We start from the raw sequence: 17,881 nt of genomic DNA on the forward strand, positions 1-17,881 counted from the left end.
TAATATTTCATTTGAAAAAAATGGATGACAGTAACACTGAGTCTGTATTTAATAAATGAACAATGTAACGAAGCAAATAACCCTTTTGACTTTTTTAATGAGGATAATTAATCACATATAAAGACAAATATTTGAGATTAGCTAGAATGAGGATCAGGTTAAGAGGCAGCAATTCCTACCTTGTGTAATTACGTTATCAAGAAATCGTTACTGAGATTTGTTGTTATGTAAGTCGTGATGTTTTTAGGATTTATCCAGACAAAATTGTGGGAGTAAGTGAAAATTGCAATAGTAACTTTTTTTAAAAATATAATTCATTAAACATTAAGTTGTTTCAGTGAGAGAAAAGCTTGTTCGGTGTTGTCAGTGCACGACACGGTTTGGCATGTGAACAGACAAACACACATCTGTCACTTTGTCATGTCATGGTCATTAGTAGTAACTTCTTCAGACATCCAACCTCTCCCAGAGGATTCTGTTGTCTTCTGCATAGTTTTACTGGCTCACCGATGCCTGCAACTTGTATATAGTATATGATGATCTGATATTTCTTCTATTCTCATCAAATGTGAGCCATTTTTTTATGTTTGGGTCCAAGTTTTATTTTAAGAAACTCTCCTTATCCTTGAAATCCTTTTCTTTAAAGTACATACAAAATGTATAATTTTTACACCACATCTACATTTACACAGCATTAATAATTATGATTAATAGTCAGTAGTGACAAGTGATTTTAGTGTGGTGCGAGTTGAAGGTCATCACAATGTGTAATGTTTTTTAAACACACAGTTCATGTACATTATAGAAACAAATATGTTTCAATAAAGCTGAGATGTTACATTATGCCATGAGAAACTATAATCCACTATTATTCAAAAAATTAGTTAAGAACAGAATAGAAGATCTACTGTTTCATAACAAAAAATGTAATTCCTGACCATATAACGATACTGAAACCATGTTACAGCTTATTCCTCATTCCTTCTTGACTTTGCTTTTAAAAACCACCTTAATGAACATTAAATGAACAATGTAACAAAGCAAATAACCCTTTTGACTTTTTTAATGAGGATAATTAATCACATATAAAGACAAATATTTGAGATTAGCTAGAATGAGGATCAGGTTGAGAGGCAGCAATTCCTACCTTGTGTAATTACGTTATCAAGAAATCGTTACTGAGATTTGTTGTTATATAAGTCGTGATGTTTTTAGGCTTTAGTTTTTAGACAAAGAACAGAATAGAAGATCTACTGTTTCATAACAAAAAATGTAATTCCTGACCATATAACAATACTGAAACCATGTTACAGCTTATTCATCATTCCTTCTTGACTTTGCTTTTAAAAAACACCTTCTGCCACAAAAACTTTACTGCAGAAATAAAAACGATAAGTATTAGTGAAATAACTGCCAGCAGAAAGGCCATCACATCAATCGAGTGGTACTGGATGGTGGACATCTTATAAGACTCTGTCCTTAGGTGCGGTGCTCCTTTGTGCCTCATGACAAATTCGATCCAGAACATGGCACGGTCCAGGGGTTTCATGGGCTGATCTCTGTGCAGGTTGGAAAGCGTCTTCATCTTCTCCCTGTAGCTCGGCTCATAGAGGACCTCCTTCAGTGCCTGCAGGAAGTTGTCTTTGTTCACAGTTCCAATGTCCAGGACTTTGGCCACACCTCGCACTTCCATCCTAAAGAAGTTGTCATGCTGGTCAAACATAAGAGGTAGGCCGACCAGGGGGACACCGTGGTAGACGGCCTCCTGAATTCCATTGGTGCCTCCGTGGGCCACAAACACTCTGGTCTTGGGGTGACCCAGGAGATCGTTTTGTGGCAACCATTCTAAGAGTAAGGTGTTGTTGCCAAGGGTGGATGGTCTTTTGCCTGTGTGCCTCCAGATCACCTTCTGAGGAAGCTGGGCGAAGGCAGCAGCAATGTCCTCAGCGACGTCCTCAGGGAGTTCTCCCACCAGGGTCCCCAATGTCATAACAATGACACCATGTTCACCAGAGCTCTGGACAAAGTCCTCTAGTTCTTTAGACAGAGGTTTGGAGGGTTTGCACTGAAATCCTGACATGTAGACGACGTTTGGCATTGTGGGTCGTGGGAACTCAAAGGTAAAGTCGTTCCTCATCAGCCAGATGTCTGCTGCTTGAAAGAGCTCCATGTAATGCACATCACTGCCGAAGTAACGATGGACAAAAGGTTTATAGGTTGAGTCTGAGATATACCAAATCTGGAAACAAGTGAAGAAATAGAAAAGGACGTTTTTGACCCGCTGGGTGAAGGTCATACTATCAGTAAGTTGTGAACCATGGACTGGGACATAAGAGAGTGGGGAAGGTGCAATTGCCTGATGACCCTCACCTTGAATAGTCCACCTCACATTGAAGACAAGTGGAAGACCCAAACGGTGACCCACAAGCACCCCTCCACCAATCCCAGGGTCTGTCAGAAGTAAATCATATTTAGTGTCATGGAGGCTCTGCATCAGTTTGGTATTCTCAAACATCTCCTCAACCATCTCAAGCTGTTTTTTATACATTTTATAGAAGTGTGTTGTCAGTTCATATTCTGTAGAGAGACGAGTCCAAAGTGAAGCACCTTTCCTCTGAATGTTCAGCATTTTGGTCACAAATGACCCAAATCCTTCCTCATCAAAGCCAGCAGAAGATTTTATAGTGATGGACTTGTAGTGAGGTGAGTCTGGTTTGATGAACCAGCTGTCTGAGGGCCGCAGCACTGTGACTTCATGGCCTCTGGAGTGAAGCTCTTCAACAATGACTTTCATGTTGACCCAGTGGCTTCCATCTAGAGGGAACACCAAGACTTTCCCTCCATTCACCAAGTGTGAAGAGCAGAGCAGCACTGCCAACATCTCCAAGGTCACTAGGTACATGTCTGAAAGAGGTTCTGACAAGAAATAAGGATGTTAGATCTGTCCTGTATGTGATTGTAAAGTTCTGGAATTTAGGAGAATGCGTTAACTGAACAGACGGTCAGGGTCAGTTCATTGATTTCAGTCCCATGCACCCAAAGCAAACATGCTCAAAGCAAAGGATTTCCTCTCCTTCTTTCTTCCTTTCTGGCACATTTCTCCTGATCTTGTGTAATTTCCACATATCCGAAAGCCCCATAGCCTAAAGGCTAATAAGGTAAACCTTATTAGTGAAAAACACAATGTGGGAATTCCTGCCCCTAAATACTTTTAGGATTTGGGAGAGGCTTTTTGTAGTGGTAGATGCTCCCTTTCTCAACTTGCACAGCATTGTCTTTATAGACTGTACGTGTTATAAAGGTCAAAACAGCAACTATGTGTATGTACAAAGGCAAAATGTGAAGGAGCTTTAACATATTTCTCTTGATCTTTAATAGTACGTCATTCTTGTCGTGCATATTAAGCTTGTCAGTAAGAAACCTGGAAATTCTGAAATTCCAAAACATGCTCTGTGAGACCTTTTAGAAGCAATCAAGCAATTATTTTGTGTTCATGCACATAAACCTCACAAGTCTTAACATGAAAATAACAACTGCACTCAAACATCAGTTATGCGTTAACATGCTGAAATTTAATTTAGCTTAAAGATTTACACAGACCGTCTCAGTCAGCAGTTTCCCAGTTCCACAGGAGCTTAATGCTTGTTTGTCTAGCCACCCTCCCAGCAGAGAACTCACTGACTATTGTGCAGCTTTGAGAGCAGTTTTGAGGGTGTTGGCAGTCGTTGGAGATATGGGACTAAAGTTCAGAGTAAGTGAGTGTTACAGCAGAAGTAGGTCAGTTACACAAAGAAGAGGTGAATTAGAGAGAAGCTCACATGGTGACCAATAATTGAACTATAGATGCACTGACATAAAACTGATCAGTAGCTGCAGGTAAACCATCTGCAGGTCATCATTTTAAATTACAGATCCTGCTCTTGGACTTTAAGAAAACACTTCAAAGATTTAGTTTTACAAGCTGCAGTAAAAGTGTGTTTAACTCCTAAGTTGTGGTATAGTTATGAGTTTCTCCAATGGAAAACTTGTTCCAATAAGTGTATAATGCACTGACCAGAGTTTGCAGATGTATTTACAATTTAGTTTTGTTACTGAATCCATCAGGGCTTTATTTTGATATTTAAAAAAAATTTAAATCAAGGTATTGTGACATAGTGCAGGAAAGAGATGTACGATAATGTTCATTTGAAAACAGTAGATGACAGTAACAATAAGACTTTAACTAATAAACAAACACCACAATGGAGCAAACTGGCTAAGACTACGATAGTTTTAGCATCACACAGAATATTGTCTGTCATTTTTTTTTGTCATTTTGGTTTTTAGTGACGGTCATCACAGTGTGCAGCCAAACAGTGTGTTTGTGTCATGCAAACACAAACCAAATAACCCTGTTTACTTTTTTAACAAGACTAATTAATGACATATACAAAAGAATGTTTTAAAGAGTGTCATCCATGAACAATGAAAAACTAAATTTATAAAAAAACAACAACAACTTGTTAAAATTTGTTATGTAAAAATACATCTTAGGTTAAAGTGAAGAAGTGGGTGAAACATGAGGGAAAGTCTCCCACATCGATACAAAGCGACTGAAAATGTGGACAGTAAAACCCTGAACAGTCCAACTGTGCAGCAGAGGGTTTTTTTTTTTCTCTTCCTTGTCTCATTTTTTGACTCTTACAAAAACATTCCAGATGTGTTGAGACTTGTTGACACATAGTTACAGGATTCGGAGGACTCAAGTTAAACACTCAAGGGACTAGATCTTGAACGTTTTAGGTCGTCTGCTGCAGCTTTAAACACACTCAAACACTTTTACAGCCCTGCTAACTCTAAATATGATTATTAGATTTTTACATTTTTGATGAAACTTGATGACTTACGATATTTATTAGAATACTACATGTCACTTTTTTTTTTGTTGAACATGAGAACAGCACATGTGAACAGTAGTATGGCAGAATACTACCTTGGCCTGTAGAGATATGAATGTTCAGCTAAAGTTAATGATTGATGTCTTCATAGTAGCTGTGATTTAAAGGCAGCAGGTTTGGGTTTAACAGTAAAAACAGAAAGTGCATATTTATTACATTTGTCTTTTCTAAAAAAAAATCATTAGTTTTTTTAAACATAGAAACAAGGTGCCACAGGGGAAGATTTTATCATGGTCTACTTTCTTTTTTTATTTATGCATGGATCCAGTTCTATTCTCCATATGTCAGCAAAATATACTATGCAGCACTGAATCAAATAAAACAGGGATAAATAAGTGCAAATATAAGATAATAAATCCCTGAATAACAATATTTAGAAACTTGAGTAAAAATACATTTGTAACAACACTACACTCGAAAACAATGTATAGAATTAGAATGAATTAAAATTAAAAAAGTAGAAAGTAAAGGAAAACCACAGCGGATGACAGCAACATGTGATGGCTGTAAAGGCAAAAAACCCCCAAAAAGATGCACCACCCACATCAGCTGAATCAGAAAGCCAGGCTGGAATTTCCAGAAAAGTTCAGACGTGATCCTCAAACGGTTTAGGACAACGTTTTATGGACCGTAAGACCAAGATGAAACTCTAGAAAAGCCAAAGTGAGGTGGAAGAAAGTATCTCGCTTCATATCCAAACCATACAAAGTCATCTGGGCAGCCAGCACAGTGGACAAATTGCCATGACTTGTACTACATTGTGGCTTCTGGAGCAGGCTCATTGATCTTTACTGATGAGTCTGATCAGTATTTAGTATAATTTGTCTTGCTACTGCAATATGTTTAAAGAGGACTGTATAGCAGTTTAATAAAAATATTTAAACTCTAGTGTTAAAAAATATCATTCAAAACATTCAGAATAGTAATTACTAAGGTCTAATTTAAAGAATGCACAAAACTTTCAGAGATTATCGGCTAATAATCAGAAGAATCAAAGGAACAGGACTCTTTGACATTGAAAGGTTTTGGAAGAATTCAGCTAGAGGCAAGTTAAATTAATCTCTTATCTGTTTGAGTCATGAAACTTTACTAATGATAGCGCTACTTTATGAGAAATGGAAATACAGAAAATACAGTACAATTTTATCATTACATTGTTGCAGCTTATTCCTCATTCCTTCTTGACTTTCCTTCTACAAAACAACTTCTGGCACAAGAACTTTACTGCAGAAATAAAAACGATAAGTATTAGCGAAATAACTGCCAGCAGAAAGGCCATCACATCAATCGAGTGGTACTGGATGGTGGACATCTTATAAGACTCTGTCCTTAGGTGCGGTGCTCCTTTGTGCCTCATGACAAACTCGATCCAGAACATGGCGCGGTCCAGCGGTTTCATGGGCTGATCTCTGTGCAGGTTGGAAAGCGTCTTCATCTTCTCCCTGTAGCTCGGCTCATAGAGGACCTCCTTCAGTGACTCCAGGAAGTTGTCTTTGTTCACAGTTCCAATGTCCAGGACTTTGGCCACACCTCGTGCTTCCATCCTAAAGAAGTTGTCATGCTGGTCAAACATAAGAGGCAGGCCGACCAGGGGGACACCGTGGTAGACGGCCTCCTGAATTCCATTGGTGCCTCCGTGGGCCACAAACACTCTGGTCTTGGGGTGACCCAGGAGATCGTTTTGTGGCAGCCAATCTAAGAGTAAGGTGTTGTTGCCAAGGGTGGATGGTCTTTTACCTGTGTGCCTCCAGATCACCTTCTGAGGAAGCTGGGCGAAGGCAGCAGCAATGTCCTCAGCGACGTCTTCAGGGAGTTTTCCCACCAGGGTTCCCAATGTCATAACAATGACCCCATGTTCACCAGAGCTCTGGACAAAGTCCTCTAGTTCTTTAGACAGAGGTTTGGAGGGTTTGCACTGAAATCCTGACATGTAGATGATGTTTGGCATTGTGGGTCGTGGGAACTCAAAGGTAAAGTCGTTCCTCATCAGCCAGATGTCTGCTGCTTGAAAGAGCTCCATGTAATGCACATCACTGCCGAAGTAACGATGGACGAAAGGTTTATAGGTTAAGTCTGTGACATACCAAATCTGGAAACAAGTTAATAAATAGAAAAGGACGTTTTTGACCCGCTGGGTGAAGGTCATCTTGTCTGTAAATTTTGAAGCTGGTATTGGGACATAAGAGAGTGGGGAAGGTGCAATTGCCTGATGACCCTCACCCTGAATAGTCCACCTCACATTGAAGACAAGTGGAAGACCCAAACGGTGACCCACAAGCACCCCTCCACCAATCCCAGGGTCTGTCAGAAGTAAATCATATTTAGCATCATGGAGGCTCTGCATCAGTTTGGTATTCTCAAACATCTCCTCAACCATCTCAAGCTGTTTCTCATGCAGTTTATAGAAGTTTATTGTCAGCTCATATTCTATAGAGAGACGAGTCCAAAGTGAAGCACCTTTCCTCTGAATGTTCAGCATTTTGGTCACAAATGACCCAAATCCTTCCTCATCAAAGCCACCAGAAGAATTTATAGTGATGGACTTGTAGTGAGGTGAGTCTGGTTTGATGAACCAGCTGTCTGAGGGCCGCAGCACTGTGACTTCATGGCCTCTGGAGTGAAGCTCTTCAACAATGACTTTCATGTTGACCCAGTGGCTTCCATCTAGAGGGAACACCAAGACTTTCCCTCCATTCACCAAGTGTGAAGAGCAGAGCAGCACTGCCAACATCTCCAAGGTCACTAGGTACATGTCTGAAAGAGGTTCTGACAAGAAATAAGGATGTTAGATCTGTCCTTCTGTATGTGATTGTAAAGTTCTGGAATTTAGGAGAATGCGTTAACTGAACAAACAGATGAACATAAAAGTGAACTCTACACTGCAGCATTTTGCAGCGCTGATATATGATCCTTTGAAGCCGTAAACGGTCAGTTCATTGTTTTCAGTCCAGTGCGGCCAAAGCAAACATGCTTAAAGCAAAGGATTTCCTCCTTCTTTCTTCCTTTCTGAAACACTTCTTCTGATCTTGCATAACTCCCATATTTCTGAAAGCCCCATAGCTTTTAGCTTATTAGTGAAAAACAATGTAATCATTGTAAAGTGCTTTGGATAAAAGCGCTATATAAGCGAGTATTTACAATGTGGGAATTCCTGCCCCTAAATACTTTGAGGATTTGGGAGAGGCTTTTTGTAGTGGTAGATGCTCCCTTTCTCAACTTGCACAGCATTGTCTTTATAGACTGTACGTGTTATAAAGGTCAAAACAGCAACTATGTGTATGTACAAAGGCAAAATGTGAAGGAGCTTTAACATATTTCTCTTAATCTTTAATAGTACGTCATTCTTGTGCATATTAATCTTGTCAGTAAAAAACCTGGAAATTCTGAAATTCCAAAACATGCTCTGTGAGACCTTTTAGAAGCAATCAAGCAATTATTTTGTGTTCATGCACATAAACCTCACGAGTCTTAACATGAAAATAACAACTGCGATCAAACATCAGTTATGCGTTAACATGCTGAAATCTATTTTTAGCTTAAAGACTTACACAGACCGTCTCAGTCAGCAGTTTCCCAGTTCCACAGGAGCTTAATGCTTGTGCGTCCAGCCAGCCTCCCAGCAGAGAACTCACTGACTATTGTGCAGCTTTGAGAGCAGTTTTGAGGGTGTTGGCAGTCGTTGGAGATATGGGACTAAAGTTCAGAGTAAGTGAGTGTTACAGCAGAAGTAGGTCAGTTACACAAAGAAGAGGTGAATTAGAGAGAAGCTCACATGGTGACCAATAATTGAACTATAGATGCACTGACATAAAACTGATCAGTAGCTGCAGGTAAACCATCTGCAGGTCATCATTTTAAATTACAGATCCTGCTCTTGGACTTTAAGAAAACACTTCAAAGATTTAGTTTTACAAGCTGCAGTAAAAGTGTGTTTAACTCCTAAGTTGTGGTATAGTTATGAGTTTCTCCAATGGAAAACTTGTTCCAATAAGTGTATAATGCACTGACCAGAGTTTGCAGATGTATTTACAATTTAGTTTTGTTACTGAATCCATCAGGGCTTTATTTTGATATTTAAAAAAAATTTAAATCAAGGTATTGTGACATAGTGCAGGAAAGAGATGTACGATAATGTTCATTTGAAAACAGTAGATGACAGTAACACTAAGACTATAACTAATAAACACTTATGTAATGTAAACACGAGATGGCTCTAAATATAGCTGTGGTGTTAAAAAAGTACAAATCAGTATAAAGACCAGACAGGTGTTTATAGGAGAAATGCAAGTCATGTTGAATCTGAGAAAAAAGGGAAAATCAAGCAGAGCCATTGCACATAGGCACAATAACAATTTGGAATTTAAAAAGTAGAAAGTAAAAAGGAAAACAACAGCTGATGACAGCAACATGTGAGGGCTGTAAAGGAAAAAAATTAAAACAACAGTCAGTGGCATCAGCAACAGCCTCCACAGAGCAGGTGAAGCTATTACAATACACCACTTAAAGAAACCGTCATGAGCAGAAGATGCACCACCCGCGTCATCTGAATCAGAAAGCCAGGCTGGAATTTTCAGAAAAGTTCAGACGTGATCCTCAAACGGTTTTAGGACGTTTTATTGACCGTAAGACAAAAATGAAACTGTAGACTTGTACTATATTGTGGCTTCTGAAAGAGGCTCACTGATCTTTACTTATGACTCTGATTAGTATTTAATATAATTTGTCTTCCTACTGCAATATGTTTAAAGAGGACTGTATAGCAGTTTAGTAAAAACATTTAAAACCCTAGTGTTAAAAAATATAATTCAGAACATTCAGAATACTAATTACTAAGGTCTAATTCAAAAAATGCACAAAACTTTCAGAGATTATCGGCTAATAATCAGATGAATCAAAGGAACAGGACTCTTTGACATTGAAAGGTGTTTGGAAGAATTCAGCTAGAGGCAAGTTAAATTAATCTCTTATCTGTTTGAGTCATGAAACTTTACTAATGATAGCGCTACTTTATGAGAAATGGAAATACAGAAAATACAGTTCAATTTTATCATTACATTGTTGCAGCTTATTCCTCATTCCTTCTTGACTTTCCTTCTACAAGACAACTTCTGGCACAAGAACTTTACTGCAGAAATAAAAACGATAAGTATTAGCGAAATAACTGCCAGCAGAAAGGCCATCACATCAATCGAGTGGTACTGGATGGTGGACATCTTATAAGACTCTGTCCTTAGGTGCGGTGCTCCTTTGTGCCTCATGACAAACTCGATCCAGAACATGGCGCGGTCCAGCGGTTTCATGGGCTGATCTCTGTGCAGGTTGGAAAGCGTCTTCATCTTCTCCCTGTAGCTCGGCTCATAGAGGACCTCCTTCAGTGCCTCCAGGAAGTTGTCTTTGTTCACAGTTCCAATGTTCAGGACTTTGGCCACACCTCGCACTTGCATCCTGAAGAAGTTGTCATGCTGGTCATACACGAGGGGCAGGCCGACCAGGGGGACACCGTGGTAGACGGCCTCCTGAATTCCATTGGTGCCTCCGTGGGCCACAAACACTCTGGTCTTGGGGTGACCCAGGAGATCGTTTTGTGGCAGCCATTCTAAGAGTAAGGTGTTGTTGCCGAGGGTGGATGGTCTTTTGCCTGTGTGCCTCCAGATCACCTTCTGAGGAAGCTGGGCGAAGGCAGCAGCAATGTTCTCAGTGATGTCCTCAGGGAGTTTTCCCACCAGGGTTCCTAGTGTCATAACGATAACGCCATGTTCACCAGAGCTCTGGACAAAGTCCTCTAGCTCTTTAGACAGAGGTTTGGAGGGTTTGCACTGAAATCCTGACATGTAGATGATGTTTGGCATTGTGGGTCGTGGGAACTCCAAGGTAAAGTCGTTCCTCATCAGCCAGATGTCTGCTGCTTGAAAGAGCTCCATGTAATGCACGTCACTGCCGAAGTAACGATGGACGAAAGGTTTATAGTTTAAGTCTGTGACATACCAAATCTGGAAATAAATGAAGCAATAGAAAAGGACGTTCTTGACTCGCTGGGTGAAAGTCATACTATCAGTAAGTTGTGAACCACGGACTGGGACATAAGAGAGTGGGGAAGGTGCAATTGCCCTATGGGCCTCACCCTGAATAGTCCACCTCACATTGAAGACCAGTGGAAGACCCAAACGGTGACCCAGAAAAACCCCTCCACAGATTGAAGGCTCTGTCAGCATTAAATCATATTTTTCATCGCGGAGGCTTTGAATCAGTTTGGTATTTTCAAACATCTCTCCAATCATCTGAAGTTGGTTCTTATGTATCTCAAATAACTGAACAGTCTTTTCATAGGCCATAGACACACTGGTCCAAAATGAAGCACCGTTCCGGCTCAGATGTAGCGTTTTGTTCACAAATGAGGCATAGCTTTCCCTATCAAAGCTGCTCGAATTTATAGTGATGGACTTGTAGTAAGGGGAATCTTCTTTGAGGTACCAGCTGTCTAATGCTCGCAACACTGTGACTTCATGGCCTCTGGAGTGAAGCTCTTCAACAATGACTTTCATGTTGACCCAGTGGCTTCCATCTGCAGGAAACACCAAGACTTTCCCCCCAGTTGCCAAGTGAGAAGAGCCGAGCAGCACTGCCAATGTCACCAAGATCAGATGGTACATCTCTGAAAGAGATTCTGGGAAAAGACATGGGAATTTTAGATGTGTGTATTTTATGAGGCAGTGCAGTTTTTGAGATCAAGACTATGCATGAACCAATTTTTGGACTGAACTCATCACGAGCTTCTTAAACTAAAAGTGAAATGAAATGTGCTAATATATGATAAGAATAGAAGAAATATTGTATCATAAATATATTTTATTCAAGTTGCAGGCACCAGGGAGCCACTATTAATATGCGGCAGACTCAGGAAACTTTGAGGGGCGGTTAGATCTCTGTACACGTTGCTGCTAATGACCATGCGAGGCACTTTCATGCTGTCTTGCACAAAATTAGGGATAAACTGTTTTGTACTGCATACAACCGTATTGTGGAAAAGAAACAAAAATCCCAAAAATGTTAAATACTCTTTGAGCGCAAAACACACCTGGAAAATGTTGGGATAGGAGAAAATTTGCTAAAAGAATCAATGTGAGCTTGACTAATTAAGCATGGTGGTATAGTGAAAATGACAAAGTGAGAAAAGTATGGTCGCTTGTTTGCAGGCCAGACTCAAGAACAGACAGCAACATTTTCCACAACTGATGTCCAGCAAAGGATTTTCATTGTACTTTTTTTCAGTGAACTGAAGCAAGACTGCTCCAGATCTTGCATAACTCCCACAGCTAAAGCTCGGTAACAGTATATTGAAAAGCTAAATACACAGGGGGAGAAATTCCTGCCTCCCAATCCCAAGAGGTTTAGCAAAGTCCTTTGTGTGTGTGGTAGACAGCCCCTTTCTTAGGTTACACAGCATTGTACGTATGTACTGTTCACAATGTTCTGTGATGACGGAGGTTAAACTCTGACGGTGTTTTAGTAACACGAACATTTTGTATTTACTAAAGCCAAGTTTGAAGTAAAAGTCTGTTCTTCGCGTTTGTGTCAGAAACGTTCACTTTTAGCTTTTCAAAATGTTCAACACAGTTTTTGTGTGTCATGTTCCCTAAAGACAACTTAAGTAATAATGATGTGAGCTCATTCCTTATTCAAAGTGAATGCGGTTAATAACTTTTTGCATTAATTGTCAAGAGCATCCACATTAAATACACACGAACGCTCTGTTTGTCTAATAAAATACATGTCCTGGCACTGCCTGACCTTTGCAGTGTTCCTACATTTGTGCCAACCAGACCCATTAGGCAATTTTCTGAACTGACGGGTATCTGCTTTGAAGATCATTCCAGTGTTCTTGCTAAAATTGCATAGAATATCCTGTTGTTGTGAGTTCGTATTGAAATCGGAACACTTGGATGTTCTCAATAAAATACGCTAAATGCTCTGCACTTATATAGCGCTTTTCTAACTATTGGCACTCAAAGCATTTTACACTGCTTCTTATTCACCCAATCACACAGCGCTGGCCAACGTTCACCGGGAGCAACTAAGTTCAGTGTCTTTGTTAAGGACACTTCGACACGTGACCGGAGGAGCTTGGCATTGAACCAACAACAGCGAGATTGGTGGATAACCGCTCTACCTTCCTGCACCACAGTCACCCTAGTCGCCACAGTCACGTATGATATAGAGTTAATACGCCGAGCTTTAGAAGGAATATACTTGTTAATGAGCAAAGTTCACTATCAGGTTGCCCAGATTTTCATTTGTTAAAATCCTCGATACAAGACATCTGGAAATTGGAAATTTACTCACCAAGACGTTGAGACAGTGAGCACATTCTGCAAGGGCTGCACTGAATCCTCCAATGTTGCACATAAACTTCCTGGTAATATTTTTATCATTCAGTTTCAATACAAGATCAACTAGTGCGAACCATTAAAACTTAATGGTTCGCACTAGCTATAATTCTCATTATTCATAATTATAATTCTCATTATCTCATTATTTAGTTTCTAAAAGTTTCACAAGTCTGGATTTTTGAAAAATGCAAACACTTACTGAGAGCTTCTCTGCCAGCAGACAGTTGTTTCTACACAAGCTTGATGATGGTGCATCCAACTTGCCTCCCAGCAATCAGATCACTGACTGTTACTTTTGGAGTCAGAGCACTTTAGACGATGTTTGCAGTCATTGCACTAACAGGGCCAAAGTACAGAGCAAGTGAGGTTTATAGCAGCAGAAGGTGGTTAGAAAGACTCATCTGTACCTCTTGAAGAAAATGCTACTTTATATGAGAACGTGTTACATTATTTTATTGTTATATAATTTTTTAAATCCCATTTTCTGTTCGCATCCTTTTGCCAAACACTTGAGTTCGAATAGCTGCAATAACTATAACATCATTCATTCTTACCTTTATGATCTAAAACCTGCTTCATTAAACAGTATTGCAGTAACCAGAGATTGTAAACACTTTTCTGATTTATTTACTGAATCTTGGTCCAACATGCCATTATTTTAGGAGGAAAGAAAAACTGAATTAACAATGAAATTACTAAAAACAGCAGAGAAATCAAAATGACAAAAATGATTGAATTTGCTTTAAACATTACAGCAAATACATGACAAAGTAAATCATAAATCATACAACAACAACAAAAAAAGCCTAAAACACCGAACACACTGTAGAAATTGAAGTCAATTACCAGTGGCATCTGTTGGACTTATGACAACAGTTTAAAAACTACTGCTTCTTTACGAGAAATTTAAATTCAGAAACTACAGTACAACACATGACATATTATTACACTCTTGCAGCTCATCATTCTTTCTTGACTTTGCCTCTAGAAAACACCTTCCGCCACAAAATTTTTACTGCAAAACTAAAAACCGTAAATATTAGCAGAGTAACTGCCAGCAAAAATCCCACCACATCAATCGAATAGTACTGGATCATGGACATCCTGTAAGACTCTGTCCTTAGGTGCGGTGCTCCTTTGTGCCTCATCACAAACTCGATCCAGAACATGGCGCGGTCCATTGGTTTCATGGGCTGATCTCTGTGCAGGTTGGAAAGCGTCTTCATCTTCTCTCTGTAGCTCGGCTCATAGAGGACCTCCTTCAGTGCCTCCAGGAAGTTGTCTTTGTTCACAGTTCCAATGTCCAGGACTTTGGCCACACCTCGTGCTTCCATCCTAAAGAAGTTGTCATGCTGGTCAAACATAAGAGGCAGGCCGACCAGGGGGACACCGTGGTAGACGGCCTCCTGAATTCCATTGGTGCCTCCGTGGGCCACAAACACTCTGGTCTTGGGGTGACCCAGGAGATCGTTTTGTGGCAGCCAATCTAAGAGTAAGGTGTTGTTGCCGAGGGTGGATGGTCTTTTACCTGTGTGCCTCCAGATCACCTTCTGAGGAAGCTGGGCAAAGGCAGCAGCAATGTCCTCAGCAACGTCCTCAGGGAGTTTTCCCACCAGGGTTCCCAATGTCATAACAATGAGGCCATGTTCACCAGAGCTCTGGACAAAGTCCTCTAGTTCTTTAGACAGAGGTCTGGAGGGTTTGCACTGAAATCCTGACATGTAGATGACGTTTGGCATTGTGGGTCGTGGGAACTCCAAGGTAAAGTCGTTCCTCATCAGCCAGATGTCTGCTGCTTGAAAGAGCTCCATGTAATGCACGTCACTGCCGAAGTAACGATGGACAAAAGGTTTATAAGTTGGTTCCACGGCATACCAAATTTGGAAACATGCAAAGAAGTAGTAAAGGAGGTTTTGAATCCGTTGGAGGAAGGTCATCTTGTCAGTTAGCTTTGTTCCTGGGATTGGGATATATGACAGTGGTGAAGGTGCAATTGCCAGATGGCCCTCACCTTGAATAGTCCACCTCACATTGAAGACCAATGGAAGACCCAAACGGTGCCCCAGAAGCACCCCTCCACCAATTGCAGGGTCCGTCAGAAGTAAATCATATTTGGCGTCATGGAAGCTTTGCATCAGTGTGGTATTCTCAAACATCCCCTCAACCAACTGAAGCATTTGGTTATGCCACTCATAGGACTGTACCATCAATTGGTACTCTGTAAGTATACGTGTCCAAAGTGAAGCACCTTCCCTCTGCATGTCAATCATAAAGCTCACAAATGCCCCAAAGCCTTCCTCATCAATACCCACAGGGTAATTGATAGTAATGGACTTGTAGTGTGGGGAATCTGCTGTAATGTACCAGCTGTCTAATGGTCGCAAAACTGTGATTTCATGGCCTCTGGCATGAAGCTCCTCAATGATGACTTTCATGTTGACCCAGTGGCTTCCATCCAAAGGGAACACCAAGACTTTCCCTCCATTCACCAAGGTTAAAGAGCAGAGCAGCACCGCCAGTGTCACTACGGTCAGCTGGTACATTTCTGAAAAAGATTTCGACAACACACACACACAAGGATGTTAGATCTAGATGTATGAGGTGGTACAGTTCCTAAATTCAAGAGCATGCATCAACTTATGAAATAGCCTCCTTGGAAGTGTGTTTTTGTTTATGCCAAATAATAAGTTAGGTTACGTCTTGCGATGTCCAAGGTTTGTACCACTGCTGCGGTGGTTACAGTGGGTTATTTGTTATACCTTTGGTTTCATTTGGCTAAAACATTGTTTAAATTTCATGGAGATATGCTAAGCAGCACTCGTCTACTGTGCCAACCGTGGCACTATTTTTCAGAACGACAGAGAGTCAAGACACAAATTGTCGAAACATTTCACAGCGGGATCCTCGCAACACGCTTCACAAACTTCACACATGACGTGAACATTAGTTTATAGCATGCTCATCTTTGAGTCAAAAATGCTATAAGTGCTCGTTTCAAACTGTTATAAACGTAATGTTATGCCACAATATTTTCAGAGTCACGTGTTTCAGACAAATTTCTAGTTAGCTTTTAATTGCCATCTGCAGTGTAGTAATACATTCTACCAGTCCCATGTAGGTTTGGTTGTTTTAACATCAGTTTTTTAATGACCAGTTGTAATAACCAAGACTTATTGTCACACACAGAAAAGCTCCTATCTGATCTGATACATATTACTATTTCTTAGTGTAAATGGTGACTTCACCAGTTTTCAACTTACTGTCTATGGAATTAGTTTAGGTTGTAAATGACATCACCCGGAGAAGTTTTTATTATTAGGGGTTCAGAAGATGTCATATGAAGTAGCTCTAGAAAAGCAGGTATAGTTTGAGGGGTGAGGTAATGTAATCTGAACTGATGGTTTCTCCAAGTGATGTCATCTGGAGGAGTTTTTCCAGATACAGGTAGAGAGAGATTTTAATATAGGGAAGTCAAAGAAAGGTTTAATGGCACTTATTTACATGTACGACCCAAAACTAGAACCAAAAGAAGCTAATTCAGTGAAGGAATCTTTAATTGAGCAGAACACTTTGATTTTGATTAGTATGTCATTATGTTTCATGTAAGGTTAAATATCCAAACCTGTACACTTTATTTTTCTCATCACACTTGAAGATGAACCCTGAATAAGCGGAGTTTGCAGTCATGTGGCTTAGTGCATTCATACTGAAAACTGTTCAGCGGAACAATCTTCTTGTTGAGTTTGTCAAAAGGAAACTTCAGGAAACATCAGCTCTGAGACTTTAATGTGATAGTAATCATCTGCAAGTACTTTTTCAGTGTCCACTTCCTGCAAATAAATATCAGCGTAATCCAACAAGAACAAGGACTGTAGTAAAACACTGGATTTATATAAATACACTACCACCATTTCCACTCTTTAGCTTTTAATACTCCATCACTAGTCTATATTTATAAGCACACTTACCGAGAGCGTCTCAATCAGTTTGTCATTCAAACAGGAGCTTGATTGTTGTTTGTGCAGCCTTCTTCCAGGACACGGCTGACTGGCTGTTGTCCAGCTCTGGCACTGAGAGCGGCGCGAAGGGCGTTGGTAGATGCTTAGGTAAAAAGGGTAAAGTTCAGAGCATGTGAGGTTTTGCAGCTGCAGCAGGTTGGTTACATAAGGACTCAGAGTTCATCATAGTACAGAAACAGTACTGCTAAAAGTCACCAACGATCTTCTCTTGGCTTCAGATGACGCACTAGTTTCTATACTTGCTCTGTTAGATCTTAGTGCTGCATTTGACGTCAGTGATCACAACATTTTATTACAGAGACTGCAGCACAAAATTGGACAGCAAAAGGACACGGAACTCTTGAGATCCCTTGTCCACAATCTGTGCTCCAGAAGAACAGTCAGGCCTGAACTTTATTACACATTGTACATCGTTACTGTAAGCATTAAGAAACACTCTGTGCTAGACTCACACTCGTACACATCTCCGTCTACCTTTTGTATAGCAATCTATCACTTCCCCGGACCTGCACTTTCTAGCCCCACCTGTTCCTCGCCA

The 17,881-nt window shown here is 40.3% G+C and overlaps 3 protein-coding genes and 2 pseudogenes across 6 annotated transcripts in view; 1 reads left to right on the forward strand and 4 right to left on the reverse strand.

The window, feature by feature from the left end:
- The window catches only part of sh2d3cb (SH2 domain containing 3Cb), a 54,762-nt gene that overhangs the window by 32,912 nt on the left and 3,969 nt on the right, over positions 1 to 17,881 (forward strand). The gene's annotated exons all lie outside the window — the stretch shown is intronic.
- LOC137136007 (UDP-glucuronosyltransferase 2A2-like) lies at positions 577 to 3,650 on the reverse strand. Its single transcript, XM_067520959.1, has 2 exons — positions 2,608 to 3,650; positions 577 to 2,451 (listed from the first exon to the last, which is right to left on the reverse strand). The coding sequence occupies exons 1-2, from the start codon at positions 2,900 to 2,902 to the stop codon at positions 1,322 to 1,324; spliced, it is 1,425 nt and encodes a 474-aa protein (XP_067377060.1). The 5' UTR covers positions 2,903 to 3,650; the 3' UTR covers positions 577 to 1,321.
- On the reverse strand, positions 4,461 to 9,380 carry LOC137136009 (UDP-glucuronosyltransferase 2B31 pseudogene; annotated as a pseudogene).
- Positions 9,534 to 13,672, reverse strand: LOC137136006 (UDP-glucuronosyltransferase 2B31-like). 2 transcript variants are annotated; one of them, XM_067520958.1, is made up of 2 exons: positions 13,524 to 13,672; positions 9,534 to 11,601 (listed from the first exon to the last, which is right to left on the reverse strand). In XM_067520958.1, the coding sequence occupies exon 2, from the start codon at positions 11,585 to 11,587 to the stop codon at positions 10,010 to 10,012; it is 1,578 nt and encodes a 525-aa protein (XP_067377059.1). In that variant the 5' UTR covers positions 11,588 to 11,601; positions 13,524 to 13,672; the 3' UTR covers positions 9,534 to 10,009. The 2 variants fall into 2 exon arrangements, with proteins under 2 accessions (XP_067377059.1, XP_067377058.1); XM_067520957.1 differs by lacking the exon at positions 13,524 to 13,672 and adding an exon at positions 13,278 to 13,317.
- On the reverse strand, positions 13,938 to 17,685 carry LOC137136010 (UDP-glucuronosyltransferase 2A2 pseudogene; annotated as a pseudogene).

Source organism: Channa argus, chromosome 11, assembly GCF_033026475.1.
Source record: "Channa argus isolate prfri chromosome 11, Channa argus male v1.0, whole genome shotgun sequence".
Classification (NCBI taxonomy): Eukaryota; Metazoa; Chordata; class Actinopteri; order Anabantiformes; family Channidae; genus Channa; species Channa argus.

Excerpts from the sequence above, each read along its gene's own strand:
- LOC137136007 (XM_067520959.1), bottom strand. The coding sequence starts at position 2,902 with ATGTACCTAGTGACCTTGGAGATGTTGGCAGTGCTGCTCTGCTCTTCA. Across the intron at positions 2,452-2,607 it reads GCTGAACATTCAGAGGAAAG|ACCCTGGGATTGGTGGAGGG; the intron begins GTGCTTCACTTT and ends TACTTCTGACAG.
- LOC137136006 (XM_067520957.1), bottom strand. The coding sequence starts at position 13,302 with ATGTGCTCACTGTCTCAACGTCTTG. Across the intron at positions 11,602-13,277 it reads CTCACTGTCTCAACGTCTTG|AATCTCTTTCAGAGATGTAC; the intron begins GTGAGTAAATTT and ends GTCTTTTCCCAG.